General features: G+C 43.2%; 1 protein-coding gene across 5 annotated transcripts in view; it reads right to left on the bottom strand.

The window, feature by feature from the left end:
* The window catches only part of LOC122564279 (nuclear transport factor 2-like), a 50978-nt gene extending 33683 nt beyond the window's left edge, over positions 1-17295 (bottom strand). For 3 of the 5 annotated variants that reach the window (XM_043718956.2, XM_087978464.1, XM_043718959.2), the window contains exons 1-3: positions 16645-16748; positions 8551-8677; positions 7759-7830 (exon numbers count right to left, since the gene is read on the bottom strand). In XM_043718956.2, the coding sequence (XP_043574891.1) occupies positions 7759-7830; positions 8551-8677; positions 16645-16733 (288 nt within the window). In that variant the 5' untranslated portion in view covers positions 16734-16748. Of the gene's footprint in view, positions 1-7758; positions 7831-8550; positions 8678-16644; positions 16749-17157 lie in introns of those variants that run through there. The other 2 variants (XM_043718958.2, XM_043718957.2) reach the window with 2 other exon arrangements.
* Between the last annotated feature and the right edge of the window lie 941 nt (positions 17296-18236).

The following is an 18236-nucleotide window of genomic DNA, read 5'->3' as shown; positions in this document are numbered from 1 at the left end:
GGACATACTCTGAAACAAGCTCTGACTGATACTTGAGGCTGTGTAAATTCTTTGAGATTTAGGTGTAAATTCATCTAATCTTTTAAAAGATGGGACAACGCTGAAAATGTGTTGCTGGAAAAGCACAGCAGGTCAAGCAGCATCCAAGGAACAGGAGAATCGACGTTTCAGGCATAAGCCCTTCTTCAGGCCCGAAACGTCGATTCTCCTGTTCCTTGGATGCTGCCTGACCTGCTGCGCTTTTCCAGCAACACATTTTCAGCTCTGATCTCCAGCATCTGCAGTCCTCACTTTCTCCTCAAAGATGGGACAACGCCTAGACAAGAGTGATGGGGATTCCCCAGTACACCACATGTATGAATAGAATTTGGAAAAGGGAAAAAAGACTATCGAGTATTGAGAGCACAGTCGACTAAATATCTGGGCACTGATAAATGGCCAGAAGGGGGTGCCTGGAATGTAGCTGCAATCAAAGAAGCTGAAAAGAAAATATGGGATAAAAAGGCGAGTGATAAATGGAAGGGATCGATTAAGGACTGGAACCAGGAGGCCAAGAGAAGGTAGGACGAAATGAAAATTAAGAGTTGGCAAGATAATGCATGTAAGAGGGACAGGGTTATGTACAATGACGGGGGAGTAAAAGAAACGGAAAGTTTTAAAAGCAGAGTGTGATTGGCATGGCTGTTCATCTGAGTCTGACTCTATGATAGGAATCAAAACCAGATCAGAAACCTGAGTGAGCTCTCCGACTGGCTGGAACTCAAAAAGGATAAGGTTAAAGGCTTAAAATGTCCGGACGACCTGTCGGGTATGGCTGCACTGTTTTTAAATTCTGACGATGAGGATCCCGGGGAAATCAGATATCTCTCACGGAAATAGACTGGTGGGTAAGTTCGCCCGGCAGGGAGCGCAATGACAGCACCTCCTTATTAACACAGCATCCTTAACTTTACAACACTGCAGCTCTGCCCAATAGTGAAGGTAAAGAGATTACAGGGCAACAAGCAGGGCTTACCAATGACTGTGCAACAGGTCTTTGGCTAACCCCAAACAGTAAAGTTTGTGTACGTGATTCCTCCCTCCTAACCGTGCTCAATTAGGTCAACTCGTTAACTCCCATGGGTAAGGGGGAGAATGGTAAAATTATGTAACCCAACCTGGTGGCACCCAAACATGAATAAGGAAACTGGTGAAATTGTGGCGTCTTTCTGCACGTGACAAGCACAACCCAGGAAAATCGGTGCCAAGTCCAGGAGGGAAAACGCTGTTTCCGCAACAGCCTTTTCAATGTATTCAGCTCGTTTTCATAGAACTACCACCTGTGCACTGTTACAAATATTGTTTGGTTATCATTGATGTTTTTAGCCGGTGGGTCGAAGCACAGACCAACAGGGACGAGATTGCGGAAATCACCATTATGATTCTGCTACGGGACTGCATTCGGAGTTTCGGTCTTCCTGAAATCATCAGTTCTGATAATGGCCCCCATTTTGTGGCCAAGATAAATAAGGAACAGTGTGAACACTTTAATATCAGACAGCAGTTCCACTGTGTACAGTACCCGCAGGCAGTGGGTGTAATGGAAAGAGCTAATGGGGTCCAAAACAAAATTAGCAAAACCGGCTGACGAGATTGGTCTAAAGTCGTTAAAGGTCTTACCCCAATCCTTTTTGAAATAAGGGTCACTCCGCACTCTACAACTAAACTGAATCCAGCAGAATTGATATACAGCAGGCCTCTAAGGACGCCATGGGAAGCCATGCGAAGCCCAGAGATCACTTTTGATCTACATGCAATGAATGAGAAACTGACAACATGTGCTCAATCTTTAACAAAATCTCTTTTAGCTGTACATTTCCAGGTTCGGGAAGCCCAGAAGGGTAACTACAGACTGGGGGAAGTGCCTACCCTCACCACAGGAGACCTGGTCTTAATACTAAACGGGGGACAGAAGTAGTTAGAGCCACAGTGGAAAGGACCATCCCAAGTTCTGCTCACTTCTCCCACTGCTGTGAAGGTTGAAGTGCTGTCCAACTGGACTCATCTATCAGATTAATGGAGCAGTGGGTCCAGTCCCACCACCACAGATGACTAGAAGAACTACGACCACCAAGGACTGACTTTAACCATGCTTGTCTTGCTCCTTGTATCTTTTCTAAGATCTTCTGTTGTGGGTCTGCGAGATAATTTATTCTGGCGCACCGATCTTAAAATTCACGGGAGGGGAAGGTAGTAGGTTATCCCCTATCACACTCAACCGCCTCAATGTTAGTTGCTACCCCCGTTTGATCACTAACCAGGGGCCAGCTCCGCACCCTCAAAGTCTCCAACAGTACCAAAGACAAATGTCAGGAGGATGCCTGGAAGACCACCTGGTAGGGAAAGCCCCATGTGGAGTCAGACACCTTCAGAGACACCTGAGAAAGTGGGTAACCTAATTTGTCGTAGGGGAAAAATGAGGTTTCTAGGGAGTTAGTACATATGCCAAGGTCCCAGGTGAAGTGGAGAAACCAAACAAACAGGTGTCCCAATCCCACTTGTCAATACCACTAGTTACCATATGTGCCACGACAGAAAGGGACGGATGTGTGGAATGGTAATTGTACCCCACAATATCTCATGTGCTGAAGCACTGCTTCCAACACCGCTGCGACTTAAGTGGCAAACGATATCATTGTTCCTGTACCAAGTCCCAGTGTGTAAACTTCACTCGAGGCACTCTGGCGATGGAAATGGGACTCACATCAAGGTTAGAAACTGGTCTTTCCTCGTCAAAAATCATAATCCCAATGAGGAATGGTCATCTACAGATGATTGGCTCGAGGAGGGTTATTCTCGGGCAAAATTGCCTAGAAATTCCACTTGTTACCAACTGACAAGTGGATGTGATCATGTTCAGTGGTACCTGTGCTACCACTGTTAGGAAGCTCCCCACCTGATTTGCTATTGGTACCATCAGATTGGTAACCATTCCCTGTCCTTATAATATCAAAGTCCCTCATAGACTTTCGTCCTGATCTGTCTTAGAAGAATTTTGTGAGCAGTGGAGGGATCCTAAGACCTTTGGGTCCTCAAAAGAGGATGGTTTCCTAGGTACCCTCAGTCTTGGCAAGTCAGCAGGAGTGATAGCCGCCAAGAACAGAAACTTTCTAATCTGTGGCCTCACCATCCTAGGAAACGCCACTGCCAAGGCCCTCGATAGCATGAATAAGGAACTCAGGGAATTGCGAATCTTTGCCTTACAGAACCATTATGCCCTAGATTACCTGTTGGCTAAGGAGGGTGACATATGTAAGGTGATTAGTAACATGTGCATTATTAATATCACCGACTCGTATTACAATGTGATCCAAGACAGGGAGACCATAAAAACCTACTTTGAAGGAATGCAGGAGGGCCCTTCTGTGGGATGGTGGCCTTTTAATTTATTGGGCAATTTCTGGTGCATGATCAGTCATAACACCTCTATTATTCTGTTGTTTGTAGGGGTTATATTTCTGCTTAAATGTTTGCATGGTATTATCACAAAGGTTGTCAGCTAGAAATGTTATTATGGAATAATCAAAGGGGGGGAATGTAAGAATGGTACATTTTAGCTTGCTTGAAACCGATAACTGATATGTTAAACAAAATGGTGATGGGGCAGGGTGTGGTCAGCTTGGACATGGTTAAGTAAACAAAGAAAATAAAGAGGAGAAAGTAAGGACTGCAGATGCTGGAGATCAGAACTGAAAATGTGTTGCTGGAAAAGCACAGGAGGTCAGGCAGCATCCAAGGAGCAGGAGAGTCGACGTTTCGGGCATGAGCCCTTCTTCAGGCTTCCTGAAGAAGGGCTCATGCCTGAAACATCAATTCTCCTGCTCCTTGGATGCTGCCTGACCTGCTGCGCTTTTCCAGCAACACATTTTCAGCAAAGAAAATAAAGAAACAAGAACAGCAAGATAATGAGTGCATATGACCAAAAGCTTGTCCCATCATGTCCCAGCAGTAGTCCTGCCCCAATATATCCCAGAAGTAACTAAATTGGGAGCAGTTGCACATGAAACTACAAGAAATGCCTCTTTTTTTTGTTAAAAGAGGTATAAAAAGCCTTGGCTTGCGTAATCACATGGAAGAGTGCTTGCAGCACTGTCTAGTGTATAAGCACACACCTGGGATTGCTGGGCTCCCCCGCCACGTGGTGAGAAGCAATACATTTTTTCTTGTTCTCTCGTTTTTAGTAAGAAAGCCGAGCGAGCTTTAACAATATTTTATGACTCATTAAGGTCCCATCTGCTCCCATCTGTGGTGGGACTGTTAAAAGCGAACCTGAAGTGTACTCTTGGTATCCTGACAAACATTCAATCCCAAATCAAAATCAAACAGCTAGTTTAGTGGTAATGTTGAGACAAAGCAACCAAAGTAACTTGCACACTGCGAAATTAGATTAGATTGGATTAGTGTGGAAACAGGCCCTTAGGCCCAACAAGTCCACACCGACCCTCCAAAGAGTAACCCACCCAGACCCATTTCCCTCTGACTAATGCACCTAACACCATGGGTAATTTAGAATAGCCAATTCACCTAACCTGCATATCTTTGGACTGTGGGAGGAAACCGGAGCACCCGGAGGAAACCCACACAGACATGGGGAGAATGTGCAAACTCCACACAGTCAGTTGCCACAGGCTGGAACTGAACCTGGGTACCGGCGCTGTGAGGCAGCAGTGCTAACCACTGAGCCACCATGCTGCCCGGTAAAGGTTCAATGCTGAGAGCCGGATATTAGGAGTGTCATTATATAAAACTTTTCCTTCTATTTTAAAAATTTGCCAGATTTGGCCAAGCACCTTTCCTTCCTTTCACTTTTACTTTCAACTAGGGCGCCAGCTTCAACCTCTCAGACTTTGGAAATTGGCCTAAAAATATCTTTGGCCATTTAATAGCATCCACCTGATCAGTAAAGACAAACATAGCAGAGACTTAAACTGTACAAGTATATTAGTGACTACAAAAGATTTGATGTGGCAATGCAGCACACAGTATAGATGCTCTGATTTAGCAAATCAAGTTCATTGTCGGGCCAACATCTATTCCAAAAAAAAAAAGCAAATTGTGACTTTGGCTTGCTATCAGTCCAAAGTTCAGAATATAGCAGCTACTTATAAGTGCATTAATAATGTATCATCCTGAAGGTAATACACAAGTTAAAATTTGCATCTTCCAAGGCTTACCAGAATGATTCAAAGTCTAAATTCATTATTTCTGACTTTAACTAAAAAAAAAAGACTGACGTCAACTACCATAAATCCCAGGTCAACAATCTAAGATGCAACTCTAAACCAAAATTCTTAAGTTTTGTTTTAAATTAAGTAACTTGTGGGATGTGGGAATCTCGAGCTGGACAGCTTTTATTGCCCGTCCTTAGTTGCCTTCAAGGTGGTGGTGGTGAGCTGTCTTGAACCGCTGTAGTCCATATACTATAGGTAGTCATTGAGGGAATTCCAGAATTTTAAGCCAACACCACTGAGGGAACAGTGATATATTTCCAAGTCAGGATGGAGAGAGGCATGGAGCAGAACTTGCAGATGGTGATGTTCCCATGTATTTGCTGCCCATGTACTTCTAGAATGAAGTGGATAATGGATTTGGAAGGTACTAAGGATGTTTGGTGAATTTCTGCAGTGCGTCTTGCAGATAGCACACAATGCTGCGACAGATACGTGGTAGTGGATGTGGTGCCAATCAAGCAGCTGTTTTGCCCTTGATGGCGTCAAGCTTTTCTTGTGTGTTCAGGAGTTGCACTCATCTAGGGAAGTGGGAAATATACCATCACATTGCTGATGTGTGCCTCAGATGGCAGACAGGCTTTGGGGAGTCACACATGAGTTACTTGCCGCAGTATTTCTAGCTTCTGATCTGCTTTTGTAGCCACTGCGTTTATGTGCATGTCTAATTGCATTTCTGATTAATTAAAATACCCAGTAGGTTAATAGTGGAGGATTCAGTGGAGTCTTCGAACGTCAGTGGGTGGTGGTTAAATCATCTCTTATTGGCGATGGCCATTGCTTGGCATTTGTGTTGAACAAATGTTACTTGCCAAGTATCAGCCCAAGCCTGGATATTGTCCAGATTGTGTTGCATTTGAACACAGACTGCTCAAACAACTAAGGAGTTGTGAATGGTGCGTAATCATAAACATCCCAACTTCTGACTTCATGATGGAGTGAAAGTCATCGATAAAGCAGCTGAAGATGGCTGGACATTGGAGTTCCTCAGAGTCGTGCCCTAAAGAGATACCATGGAGCTGAGATGATTGTGTGGTTGTGGGAGGTCAATCTTCCTGTGTGCTAGGTATGACTCCGACCAATGGAGAGCTTGCCTCCTTGATTCCAGTTTTGCTAGGGCTGCTTGATGTCTCACACAGTCAAACATGGCCTTGATGTCAGGGATATCATGTTCACCTCACCTTGAGAATTCAGCTCTTTTGTCCAATGTTTGAACCAAGGCTGTAGTGAGGTCAGAAGTTGAGTAAATGTGGTAGAATCCAACCTGGGCATCAGTGAGCAGGTTGTTGCAGAGCAGCTGTTGCTACATGGTACTGTTGATCACACCTTCCATTACTTTTCAACCATGCTGCAAATACAAAACCACAAATAACAATCTTCCCTTGAATTTGATTTACAGAAATGGCATGAATCCATTCCCAGGCAAAAGTTATTTTAAATTCTAGATAGCAGAGACCAGACTTTTCAGAAGAATTATGTTTCTGTTAGAGACTTCTCTTTTTGAAATGTATGCATGCAGCCTTAACACTTTTTTGTAATGAGGGTCAATATAGTGAAGCAACAACTGAACAAGTATGACCAAATATTTTTAAGGGATCAGCATGACTGTGAGAGACATCAGGTTCAAACATTGGACAAAAGAGCTGAATTCTCAAGGTGAGGTGAACATGATATCCCTGACATCAAGGCCATGTTTGACTGTGTGAGACATCAAGCAGCCCTAGCAAAACTGGAATCAAGGAGGCAAGCTCTCCATTGGTCGGAGTCATACCTAGCACACAGGAAGATTGACCTCCCACAACCACACAATCATTTCAGCTCCATGGTATCTCTTTAGGGCACGACTCTGAGGAACTCCAATGTCCAGCCATCTTCAGCTGCTTTATCAATGACTTTCACTCCATCATGAAGTCAGAAGTTGGGATGTTTATGATTACGCACTAGTTTATGGTACGAGCACTAGTGAAGACTTTGTGATTCAAGGTAGTGCTGTGGGGACTTTTGCACATGTTGGAGGGGCAGACAGAGCACAAGTTTAGCATTTCATCCAAAGAATGGCACCTACAAAGGAGCACTCACTACAAATATCAATTTATGGACTAAAGACCTGGAATTGGTTTTCTGATAACATGCACTATTATTCTTGACAAACAAATAGCAATTGAATAGACTGAGATAAAGTAAGTTATTTTGGGACTGGATACAGCAGAACCAGCTGATATGGAAAGGATGATACTGAATTAATCACTCAGCAATCATACTTTAAAAAATACATTATTATACACTGCAAACTTGAGTTTGTATCAGCAACATTACAAAGAATAGCCCACTGGCAAAATCCAGAGGTGATTTTGGATAGAGACTAAAATAATGGTTTAAATGCTTTACTCAGAAGGTGCCTAAATGCTACATTACCGTGGTAATCATAATGTGAATGCACCTGACCAGCAAAACATGTGATAATACAAGAGATGTACATAACTATACATACAGCTATTTTCTCCATTATTGCAGCTTTCCCCTGGAAAGGTTGTCCTTCCCATGTTAAGCAGGAAGTGTCACTCTGGAACCAAAAAAAAATTAAAATTAATTGCATTTGATCAAGAGCAGATATTTTACAATTTTCTGACAAATAGTCATGCAGCTCAAATTGTAACAGGACTATTTTTCCTCTGTTTTTTTTCTTTTGCATAAAACAAACTAGAACTTTGCACAGTCCATACTACATACCAAAAATCTAAATTTGTTTTTTGAAGTTCAAGTTCCAGGATTTAATTTTAAATATTCTTGCTAAGAAATAGAATGTTTTGCCTTATATAATTACTGCAACCAAGTCAATTATATTTAAAGGGAAAACGCTATGCACATACTAGAAGAGTCCAGGGAAAAGAGGTTTGTGCACTACTGGGGAAGCTTTTACTGAGTGGGGCAACTGCTTTCCTCCTGCAACAAAAAAACCCATGATTCTTGACTCTCAAAGTTTGCACAGTTGCTGGGACCTCAGTTAGCCTTCATAATTTACACAGTGCATAGGTTCAAGTCTCTCTTGACCATAGAGTTTTCTCAAGCCTGGTTCAGCAAGCAAGTGTCCTTTTCCCATTACATGGATTCTCTGTCAGCTGTATTTGGTCATATCATGCTGTTGGTATATACCAATCCTACTCTCAGATGGCAAACCACACAAGTGCAGTATGAGATACAGTGAGAGCAGTGAAGTGGAAACCACACAGCAAAAGCAAAGATAACACCACAACTTGTGCACTGAATACAAAACACAACTTACATACAGAGTGCCAAGCTGATTTCGGTCTAGATCAAACTGTTGATAATAATGATGCACAAAACTTCTACCGATTTGTTCCCACAATGGGTGTTCAGCCATTCTGCTGTATAATAGTGAAGATTCAGTCCTGTTGAAGATATTCATTAAATTAATATTTCCAATATAATTCAAATTCACATGCTTAGTTCAGCTGTTGGCAATACAATACTATCTGTTCAAGAGTATTCGCAGTAAAAGGTTAAATTAGATTCCCTACAGTGCAGAAACAGACTCTTCAGCCCAACCAGTCCACACCGACCCTCTGAAGAGTAACCCACCCAGACCCATTTCCCTCTGACTAATGCACCTAACACTATGGGCAATTTATCATGGCCAATTCACCTGACCTGCACATCTTTGGACTGTGGGAGGAAACCCACGCAGACATGGGGAGAATGTGCAAACTCCACACAGACAGACAGTCACCCAAGGCTGGAATTGAACCTGGTGCTGCAAGGCAGCAATGCTAACCACTGAGCCACCCTATCCTCTTGATTGCATATAGTTCGAGATCCAATTTGTAAAACTGCAGTCTCAAACATTACCATTCATGCTCTGAACGCAATCACAATAATTGTCATTGTGAGAGGAGACTGATTAGCAAGGTTAGATCTCACGCAATACAGGGAGAACTAGCCATTTGGATACAGAACTGGCTCAAAGATAGAAGACAGAGGGTGGTGGTGGAGGGTTGTTTTTCAGACCAGAGGCCTATGATCAGTGGAGTGCCACAAGGATCGGTGCTGGGTCCTCTAGTTTTTGTCATTTACATAAATTATTTGGATGCAAGCATAAGAGTTACAGTTAGTAAGTTTGCAGATGACACCAAAATTGGAGTTGTAGTGAACAGCAAAGAGAGTTATTTCATTACAACAGGATCTTGATCAGATGGGCCAGTGGGCTGAGAAGTGGCAGATGAAGTCTAATTCAGATAAATGCGAGGTGCTGCATTTTGGGAAAGCCAATCTTAGCAGGACTTATACACTTAATGGTAAGGTCCTAGGGAGTGTTGCTGGAACAAAGAGACCTTGGAGTGCAGGTTCATAGCTCCTTGAAATTGGCGTCACAGGTAGAAAGGATAGTGAAGACAGCGTTTGGTATGCTTTCCTTTATGGATCACAGCATTGAGTATAGGAGTTCAGAGATCATGGTGCGGCTGTACAGGACATTGGTTAGGCCACTGTTGGAACACGGCATGCAATTCAGGTCTCCTTCTTATTGGAAAGAGGTTGTGAAACTTGAAAGGGTTCAGAAAAGATTTACAAGGTTGTTGCCAGGGTTGGAGGATTTGAGCTTTAGGGAGAGGCTGAACAGGCGAGGGCTGTTTTCCCTGGAGCATCGGAGGCTGAGGGGTGACCTTATAGAGGTTTACAAAATTATGAGGGGCACGGATAGGGTAAATAAGCAAAATCTTTTCCCTGGAGTCGAGGAAAGATATAAGAGAGACCTAAGGGGCAATTTTTCACACAGAGGGTGGTACGTGTATGGAATGAACTGCCAGAGGAAGCGGTGGAGGCTGGTACAATTGCAACATTTAAGAGGCATTCATATGGGTATATGAAAAGGAAGGTTTGGAGGGATATGGGCCGGGTCCTGGCAGGTGGGACTCGATTGGGTTGGGATATCTGGTTGGCATGGACGGGTTGGACCGAAGGGTCCGTTTCCATGCTATGACTTTGACTGTCTGCCTAAGCTCCACATTGGCAATTTTCAGTCAGAACCAGATCAGGAACACACAATCTTATTTACTCTATGCCAACTCACTCATGATTCAGATAATAATCCAGAGATTATCTTCAAGTCTGCTTTTTAAGCCCCTAGTTGCTCATATTCCCTAAAGAGAAACTCTTTTCAAGTTCTACGTTGTTAGTACCAATATAGGACCACACTTTGCACGTAAAAGTCGTCACATCCATTCCTCTGCATAAATCCAAAAGACTTGCTGACCTTTTTGCACCACTTGGGCATCTCCATGAATGGAGGAGTGATTGCCAACTGATGCTGGCAACATATTTTGTGCACTTGGGGAATTCATTAGCCTGAGAGAAAAAAAGTGTTTGCCACTGCTGGGATCTTCTAGCATATATTTAGAGCTTGGCTGCACACTACTTCAGTAACTACAAACGAGGAACCAGCCTTCATTCATATGGTGCTCAACATCACCACTGAGGACATGACCCAGAAGAATGGAAAGCTCACTCCCTACTGACAGACAGACCTGAAAGTCTTGGTGAACAGGCTGTTGGAGAGGACAGCAGTCCTTCTTGCTGCCAGTGGAGGTCACACCACTACAACAATCTAAACCCGAACTCAAATGGCAGATTGGGGCAGCTGAAAAGGATGCCCAACACTACAGGAAAGTTAGTATTTTTTTGCACCCACAAGGGTAAGTACCATGTCTTCCCTGCTACCTCTCACTCAAGTACACTCCAACTCTGCCACTGTACACCAAGGCTCATGGACACACACACTTCCATATTTATCACATCAGGTTGAGGGCTCTCACCTCTGTATCCTCCTGAACTATCTGACCTATGCTTCCAACTCACTCACTGGGGAAAACTCATCTCCTCATCTGCCCATGCATCACCACTAATGGCTGTACCATCCACTTGGATCATACTTCAATTCCACCACAGGGAATGTTCACCCAACACCCTTCATATATGCCTTCATAGCATCCCAAAAACCTACCTGTATCACTGGATTAACACGACCTGCAGGACTCACCATGGTCCAAATCCTGAACTACAAGGTCATGGATGCCCAGACCCATAGGACCCAGCACCTGACTGACCATGGCCAAACTCCTCAAATGTATGGAGTTCCCTTGACTGCAGTCCCCATTCACACAACTAAGGACTGGTTCGCTTTGAAATACAGAGTGTACGTTTGCTGTGTAAAGTGCTTCCACATGCTTAGGTGAGACACTGATGTTGCCCAGTGCTGGTCAACACCACCCAGTTGACTGTTCAGCACTTCCAAATTCAATAAGTTGCCTGTCTCTCCCTCTACTAAAAAGGAAAACAGAGGTTTGACTGTAATTAAACATTAAACACTGAGGGAAGAAAGTAATGTGACCGACAGGGAAGCTGACAAACATAACCAGGACTGAAGTCACTAAGAAGCCAAAAGATGCATGCTATATGCAGTTGGTCCAATAGCAGACAGTGAAAAGGCTGAGGATTTGCTGATGCCAACTTGCATGGATAAAGGGTTGAAAAGGACAATCGCTGTGGTGTTCTCTGGAACATCATTGTGAAGCAGAAAAAAAAATGGCTGGGATAAAGCACTGGTGTTACAACTGCCAGGGACTATTTACAAGCCATGCTTTTCCACTATCTAGCTTCCCAGAAAAGGAAAGAATTGGAAATGGTGCATAAATAAGGAGATTTGGGATTGTAATGAAATGCAAACATGTGGAAATAAGGTAGCTTCTACTCAAAGGCAAGTTTCTGAACTCAACATTTAAGGATCAAGGAATTGAACTAAGAAAAAAATAACCTTCACAATTCCCTGACTTTACTCACCATGCTCATGCCACATCAGGAAGGCGGGGGGGGGGGGGGGGGGGGGAGGGATTCTACCTCATGGCTAGCAGTTCGTAAATATACCAATGAAGCATGTAAGGGTCTGATTAGAAATCATTTGAAAGCAAAAGCTAAGTACAGAGGATGGAGATCTGAAGCATAAGCAGAAGATGCAAAGGATTCTAAGTTTGCATAGGGATATAGATAGTTTGAGTGGGTAAAAGTCTGGCAGATGGAGTATAATGTTGATAAATATGAAGTCAGCCTTTTTGGTAAAAAGGACTGTCATTTGAATGGTAAAACAAACTGTAGCAGAGGAACCTGTGTCCTTCTGAATGAATTGTACAAGGTTGGTTTGCAGGTGCAACTGCTAATTTAGGTAATGGAATTTTGTCTTTCACCTGCTGGAGGGATTGAGTTTAAAAGCAGGGAGGTTATGTTGCAGCTGTATAAGGGGCTGGTGAGGCTACACCTGGAGTACTGCATCCAATCTGTCTCCTTACTTGAGAAAGGCTGTACTGGCACTAGAGGGGTGCAGAAAAGATTCTCTAGGTTGATTGTGGAGTTGAGAGGGTGAGCTTACGAGGCGTAGACTGGATTATATTCATTGGAATTTATAAGAGTGAGGGATGATCTTATAGAAAGATAAAATTATGAAGAGAATAGATAAGATAGAAGTAGGGAGGTTATTTCCATGGGCGTGAGAAACTAGAATAAGAGCGCATAGACTCAAAATTAGGGGGATCAGATTTAGGACTGAATTGAGGAGGAACTTATTCACACAAAAGGTTGTGAATGTATGCAATTCTCTAGCCAGGGAAGTAGTTGAAGCTTCCTCAATAAATGTTTTTAAAGCTAAGACAGATTTTTTGAACAGTAAAGGAATTAAGCGTTATGGTGAGAGGGCATGAAAAGATCAGCCATGATATTCCCCATGGTAGGCTACTGCAGAAAATACGGAGATATGGCATTGAGGGTGAGTTGGAGGTTTGGATTAGGAATTGGCTGGATGGAAGAAGACAGAGGGTAGTAGTTGATGGCAAAGTTTCTTCATGGAGTGCCGTCACTAGCGGTGTTCCGCAAGGATCTGTTTTGGGACCATTGCTGTTTGTCATTTTTATAAATGACCTGGAAGAGGGGTTAGAAGGTTGGGTGAGCAAGTTTGCGGATGATACGAAAGTCGGAGGAGTTGTTGACAGTGAGGAAGCATGTGGCAGGTTACAGCAGGATATAGAGAAGCTGCAGAGCTGGGCAGAAAGGTGGCAGATGGAATTCAATGTAGCTAAGTGCGAGGTGATTCACTTTGGGAAGAATAACAAAAAGATGGGGTACTGGGCTAATGGTCGGATACTTGGTAGTGTGGATGAGCAGAGGGATCTTGGTGTCCATGTACACAGATCTCTGAAAGTTGCCACCCAGGTAAATAGTGCGGTGAGGAAGGCATATGGCGTACTGGCTTTTATTGGTAGAGGAATTGAGTTCCGGAGTCCTGAGGTCATGATGCAGTTGTATAAGACTCTGGTACGGCCGCATCTGGAATATTGTGTGCAGTTTTGGTCGCCATACTATAGGAAGGATGTGGAGGCATTGGAACGGGTGCAGAGGAGGTTTACCAGGATGTTGCCTGGTATGGAAGGAAAATCATATGAGGAAAGACTGAGGCACTTGGGGCTGTTTTCACTAGAGAAAAGAAGGTTTAGGGGTGACTTGATTGAGGTGTACAAGATGATTAGGGGGTTAGATAGGGTCGACAGTATGAACCTTTTCCCGCGTATTGAGTCGGGTATTACAAGGGGGCATAGCTTTAAATTAAGGGGGGGTAGATATAGGACTGATGTTAGGGGTAGATTCTTCACTCAGCGAGTCGTTAGTTCATGGAATGCCCTGCCAGTAACAGTGGTGGACTCTCCCTCTTTATGGGCATTTAAGAGGGCATTGGATAGGTATATGGAGGATAGTGGGTTAGTGTAGTTTAGGTGGGCTTGGATCGGCGCAACATCGAGGGCCCAAGGGCCTGTACTGCGCTGTATTCTTCTATGTTCTATGATATTGAATGGTGGAGCAAGCTCAAAAGGGGCACATGGCTTTCTTCTTCTCAATAAACTCATCATGTCAGACAGCATTTATGGAGACAAACAGTTGAAATTTCAAGTCAATACTAGTCTCTCAGTCATAGAATGGACACAGAACCTTTGGTTCAAACAGCCAATGCCAAACATAATCCCAAACTAAACTGCCTATTCCTGGCCCACATCCCTCCAAACCTTTCCCATTCATGTACTTACCCAAAAGTCTTTTAAAACACTAACTGTGCCCTTATCTACCACTTCCTCAGGAAGTTCATTCTACATACTACAACCCTCAAAAATTGTCCCTCATGACTTTTTAAAGTCTCTCCTCTCTCCTTAAATCCCTGCATAACATTCTTCTGAAAAATTTGTTTTGAAACTCAAAATTTGAAAAATCTTTCATACAATGGCAACATCTTAAGATTAGAGATTCTAGAGCAATGTGAATGAATGCACATAAGTGGCAGACATCATAGAAGCCAACGTCTGGAAATAGATGCAGTTGACTACCCTAAGCTGGAGTCATGGAGCAGACCCTTCAATCCAACTAGTCCATGCTGACCTTATTCCCAAACTAAACTAGTCCCACCTACCTGTGTTTGGCCTGTATCCCTCCAAACATTTCCTATTCATCTACTTATCCAAATGTCTTTTAAATATCTTTAAACATTGTAAATGTACCTGCATCCACCACTCCCTGTGGAAGTTCATTCCACACATGAAAACACTAAAATAAATTCTCTTTTGAAAATGACATGAGGGGCAACTTTCTCCTCTCATCTTAAACATGTCCCCTAGCTCTGAACTCCCACACCCTATAGAAAAGACCCATATTATTCATCTTATGTCCTTCATGAAGTTATAAACCTCAACAAGGTCACTCCTCAACCTTCTACACAAATGAAAAAACTCCCAGCTTATTTTCATTACATAAGCCCTTCATTCCCAGCAACATACTGGTAAATCTTTTCTGAACCCTCTGCAGTTTAACAATTTCCATCCTATAGCTGGCAACCAGAACTGGGCACAATACTCCAAAAAGGGGGCTCATCAACATCCGATACAACTTCAATATGACAGCTCAATTGCTATACTCAAAGGTCAGAATCTTGCCAATGAAGGCAAGCGCACTAAATACCTTCTTAACCATCCACCTGCAATGTGAATTTGAAAGAGTTATGTACAGGAACCTCCAAGTCTCTGTTCTACAACATTGCCCAGTGCCCTACTTTTAACTGTATAAGTCCTGCCCTTGTTTATTTTATCAATATGCTGCATTTACCCAAATTAAACTCTGCCACTCTTCAGCCTATTGACCCAATTGATCAAGATCTCGGTCACCTTCAATAACTGTATTGTGAAAGGACTGAACACTTCAGCGTTTGAGAACTTGATTAAGAATTAACCACATTTTGAAAGGACTATGTACAATAAACTCTATTATTAGTTAAGTCAATTTTCTAGTAAGTGTCCCAAATTCACATCAAGATTACATACGTATTTTGGTCAGTCTTTCAAATGAGGTTAACGGAAATGCCCTGTCGAGGTCAGGTAAGAGAAACACCTATGTGACTATTTCAAGAGGTAAAACAGAAATTACTCCGGACAGCTATTACGGAAAGAAAACGATGACGTTGATATTATCACAGTTCTCTTCGTCGAAATTTGACTGCATAAATCAGCTGAGTTACATTACTGTTCTTCAAAAAAATACACAACGTTAAGTATTTAGGGACTTTGACACTTTGAAAGTGTCTATATAAAATTTAAATTCATAGCACTTTTGAGAACAATCGAATCAGCAAGTTGTAAAACTTATCAGAATGCGAGGAACACGCTGCAATGTATTAGTATCTTTAATGAAATACATTTTTAAAGGAACTGGTGGCACAGTAGTTAGCACTGCTGCCTCTCAGCGCCTGAGACGTGGGTTCAATTCCCGCCTCAGGCAACTGACTGTGTGGAGTTTGTACGTTCTCCCCGTGTCTGCGTGGGTTTCCTCCGGGTGCTCCGGTTTCCTCCCACAGTCAGGTGAATTGGCCATGCTAAATTGACCGTAGTATTAGGTGAAGGGGTAAATGTAGGGGAATGGGTGGGTTACGCTTCGGTGGGTCGGTGTGGACTTGTTGGGCCGAAGGGCCTGTTTCCACACTAAGTAATTTAATCTAATCTAAAAAAAAAACAAACAGAGGACGGCAATTTCATTCAATGCTGAATGCAAAGCGAGCGAGCAAACGGCCAGATTGTAGAAGTTACACAATCGGCGAAATGATCGTAAATATTTAAGATTAATTATATTAATTCAAGATTAAAAAACATACATTTGAACGTAAGTGTTCAATGCGCTTATCAGACACGTGATAAATGGCAGTCACGAACTGTGTGGAAGTTGCATACCAGCCGCCGATTAGTGAATTAATGAACTCCTCAGCAAGAGGAAAGCTCCAGTCACTAACCATAGCGTGCAAACTGTCAGCAGCTTCCCAGCGGCATTTGTACAGAAGACACTGCATTCGCACGCTCTCACCAATCTTGAAACTGTCATTCATTTCATATTAAGCATGTAAATATGCAGCATCGTCACTCCAGTGACACATGCTCACGCACTCAAAGATAACGGTGCGGGGGTGATTCTGACGTTTAAAATCCTTTAATTCAAAATACAAAACAGCGCGAAAAATACCCGAAAGCTAAATATAGACCCTCGTGGGCACTACAAATGCCGGAAGCATACAGAATTGTTTCTGCAAAGTCTGCGGAATGAATGCACCAAACCCAATTGAGTTAGTAATTGAAAGAAAGCCTTTCAATCTTTTGCAGGTAAAATTGGCGCAACACACAAAACTGCGAAACAATTGTGTGGAAAGCAGCAACAGAATGTTGCATTTCAGTTTGCAACAAGGCCTCTGGGTCAGATCACTGACCATGTGAGGGGGGGAATATAACCGAGCCCAAGACAAAAACTTTACCAGCCAACACGCGCGCGCTTTTGGCAAGGCAGCGGGAATTCAGAAGAAACTCAATCCCAACCTCGCGTGTTCTGCCCGAGCCAACAGGAAACTCCGAAACCCTCACAGCCTCTTTCAGACCGACACCAAGGGAAGAGCCCCGCCCAAAGGTCAGTGCACGTGCCCACCAGCCCCGCCCAAAGGTCAGTGCACGTGCCCACCAGCCCCGCCCAAAGGTCAGTGCACGTGCCCACCAGCCCCGCCCAAAGGTCAGTACACGTGCCCACCATCCCCTCCCTTGGAACTGAGTTCACAAGCTCCGCCCAAAGGTCACTGCACGTCCCACCATCCCCACCCTCGGGACTGAGTTCACAAGCTCCGCCCAAAGGTCAGTGCACGTGCCCACCATCCCCGCTCTCGAGCCCATGTTCACAAGCTCCGCGCAAAGGCCTATGGACGTATCCGTGAACTCCCCTCTGGTGCAGTCAGGCAAGTTTGTCCATAGGGCAATGCGTTGTTTGTTTGATCGACATGATGACTCATCTGGATGTTTTCATGTTTAAAACTTATTGAAAATCCTAAAGTAACAACCATCCAGAAATATTCTGTTTTGACACATCTATCCAAACGTATTCGATTTTGGGATTACTGAGCTTCTGTTCATGTGTACCTGTTGGCATCATTAAAGTTCTAACAGTCCAGCTCTGTTAAACCACTCTTCCTCAGTTACTGCGTTGACTAAAGAAGTGTTAAAAGCAAATTTAAAATATGTTTTAGTGCCCTTGTCATTTTTCTGTAATGGTTTGCTGCAGCAAAGTCCAGGTGAGTGATTTTTAATTCCTGAAAAATTCTGGAACATCTGAGAAGAATCCTGTCATCAGTCAGGAGACAGGAAATTGAAAATAGTGACAACAGATATTTAGGTATGGGAATCTGTACAGCTTTTCACTATATTTGTACATGATTTAGATACATGAATAGCTATATACTCAAGTTTACTTGATCACCACGTTTAATGGCACCAGTAATAGCATAGGCACTGTTATGAAAGAGTTGATGCTCAGAAGTGCCTTAAATTTGAATCATAGAATCCCTACGGT

The sequence above is a fragment of the Chiloscyllium plagiosum genome, unplaced genomic scaffold (assembly GCF_037043375.1).
Source record: "Chiloscyllium plagiosum isolate Xiang-an unplaced genomic scaffold, Cpla_swu_hap1 HiC_scaffold_34, whole genome shotgun sequence".
Lineage (NCBI taxonomy): Eukaryota > Metazoa > Chordata > Chondrichthyes > Orectolobiformes > Hemiscylliidae > Chiloscyllium > Chiloscyllium plagiosum.
Note: the sequence above shows the minus strand (reverse complement) of the source record. Positions and strands in the feature narration are given on the sequence as shown.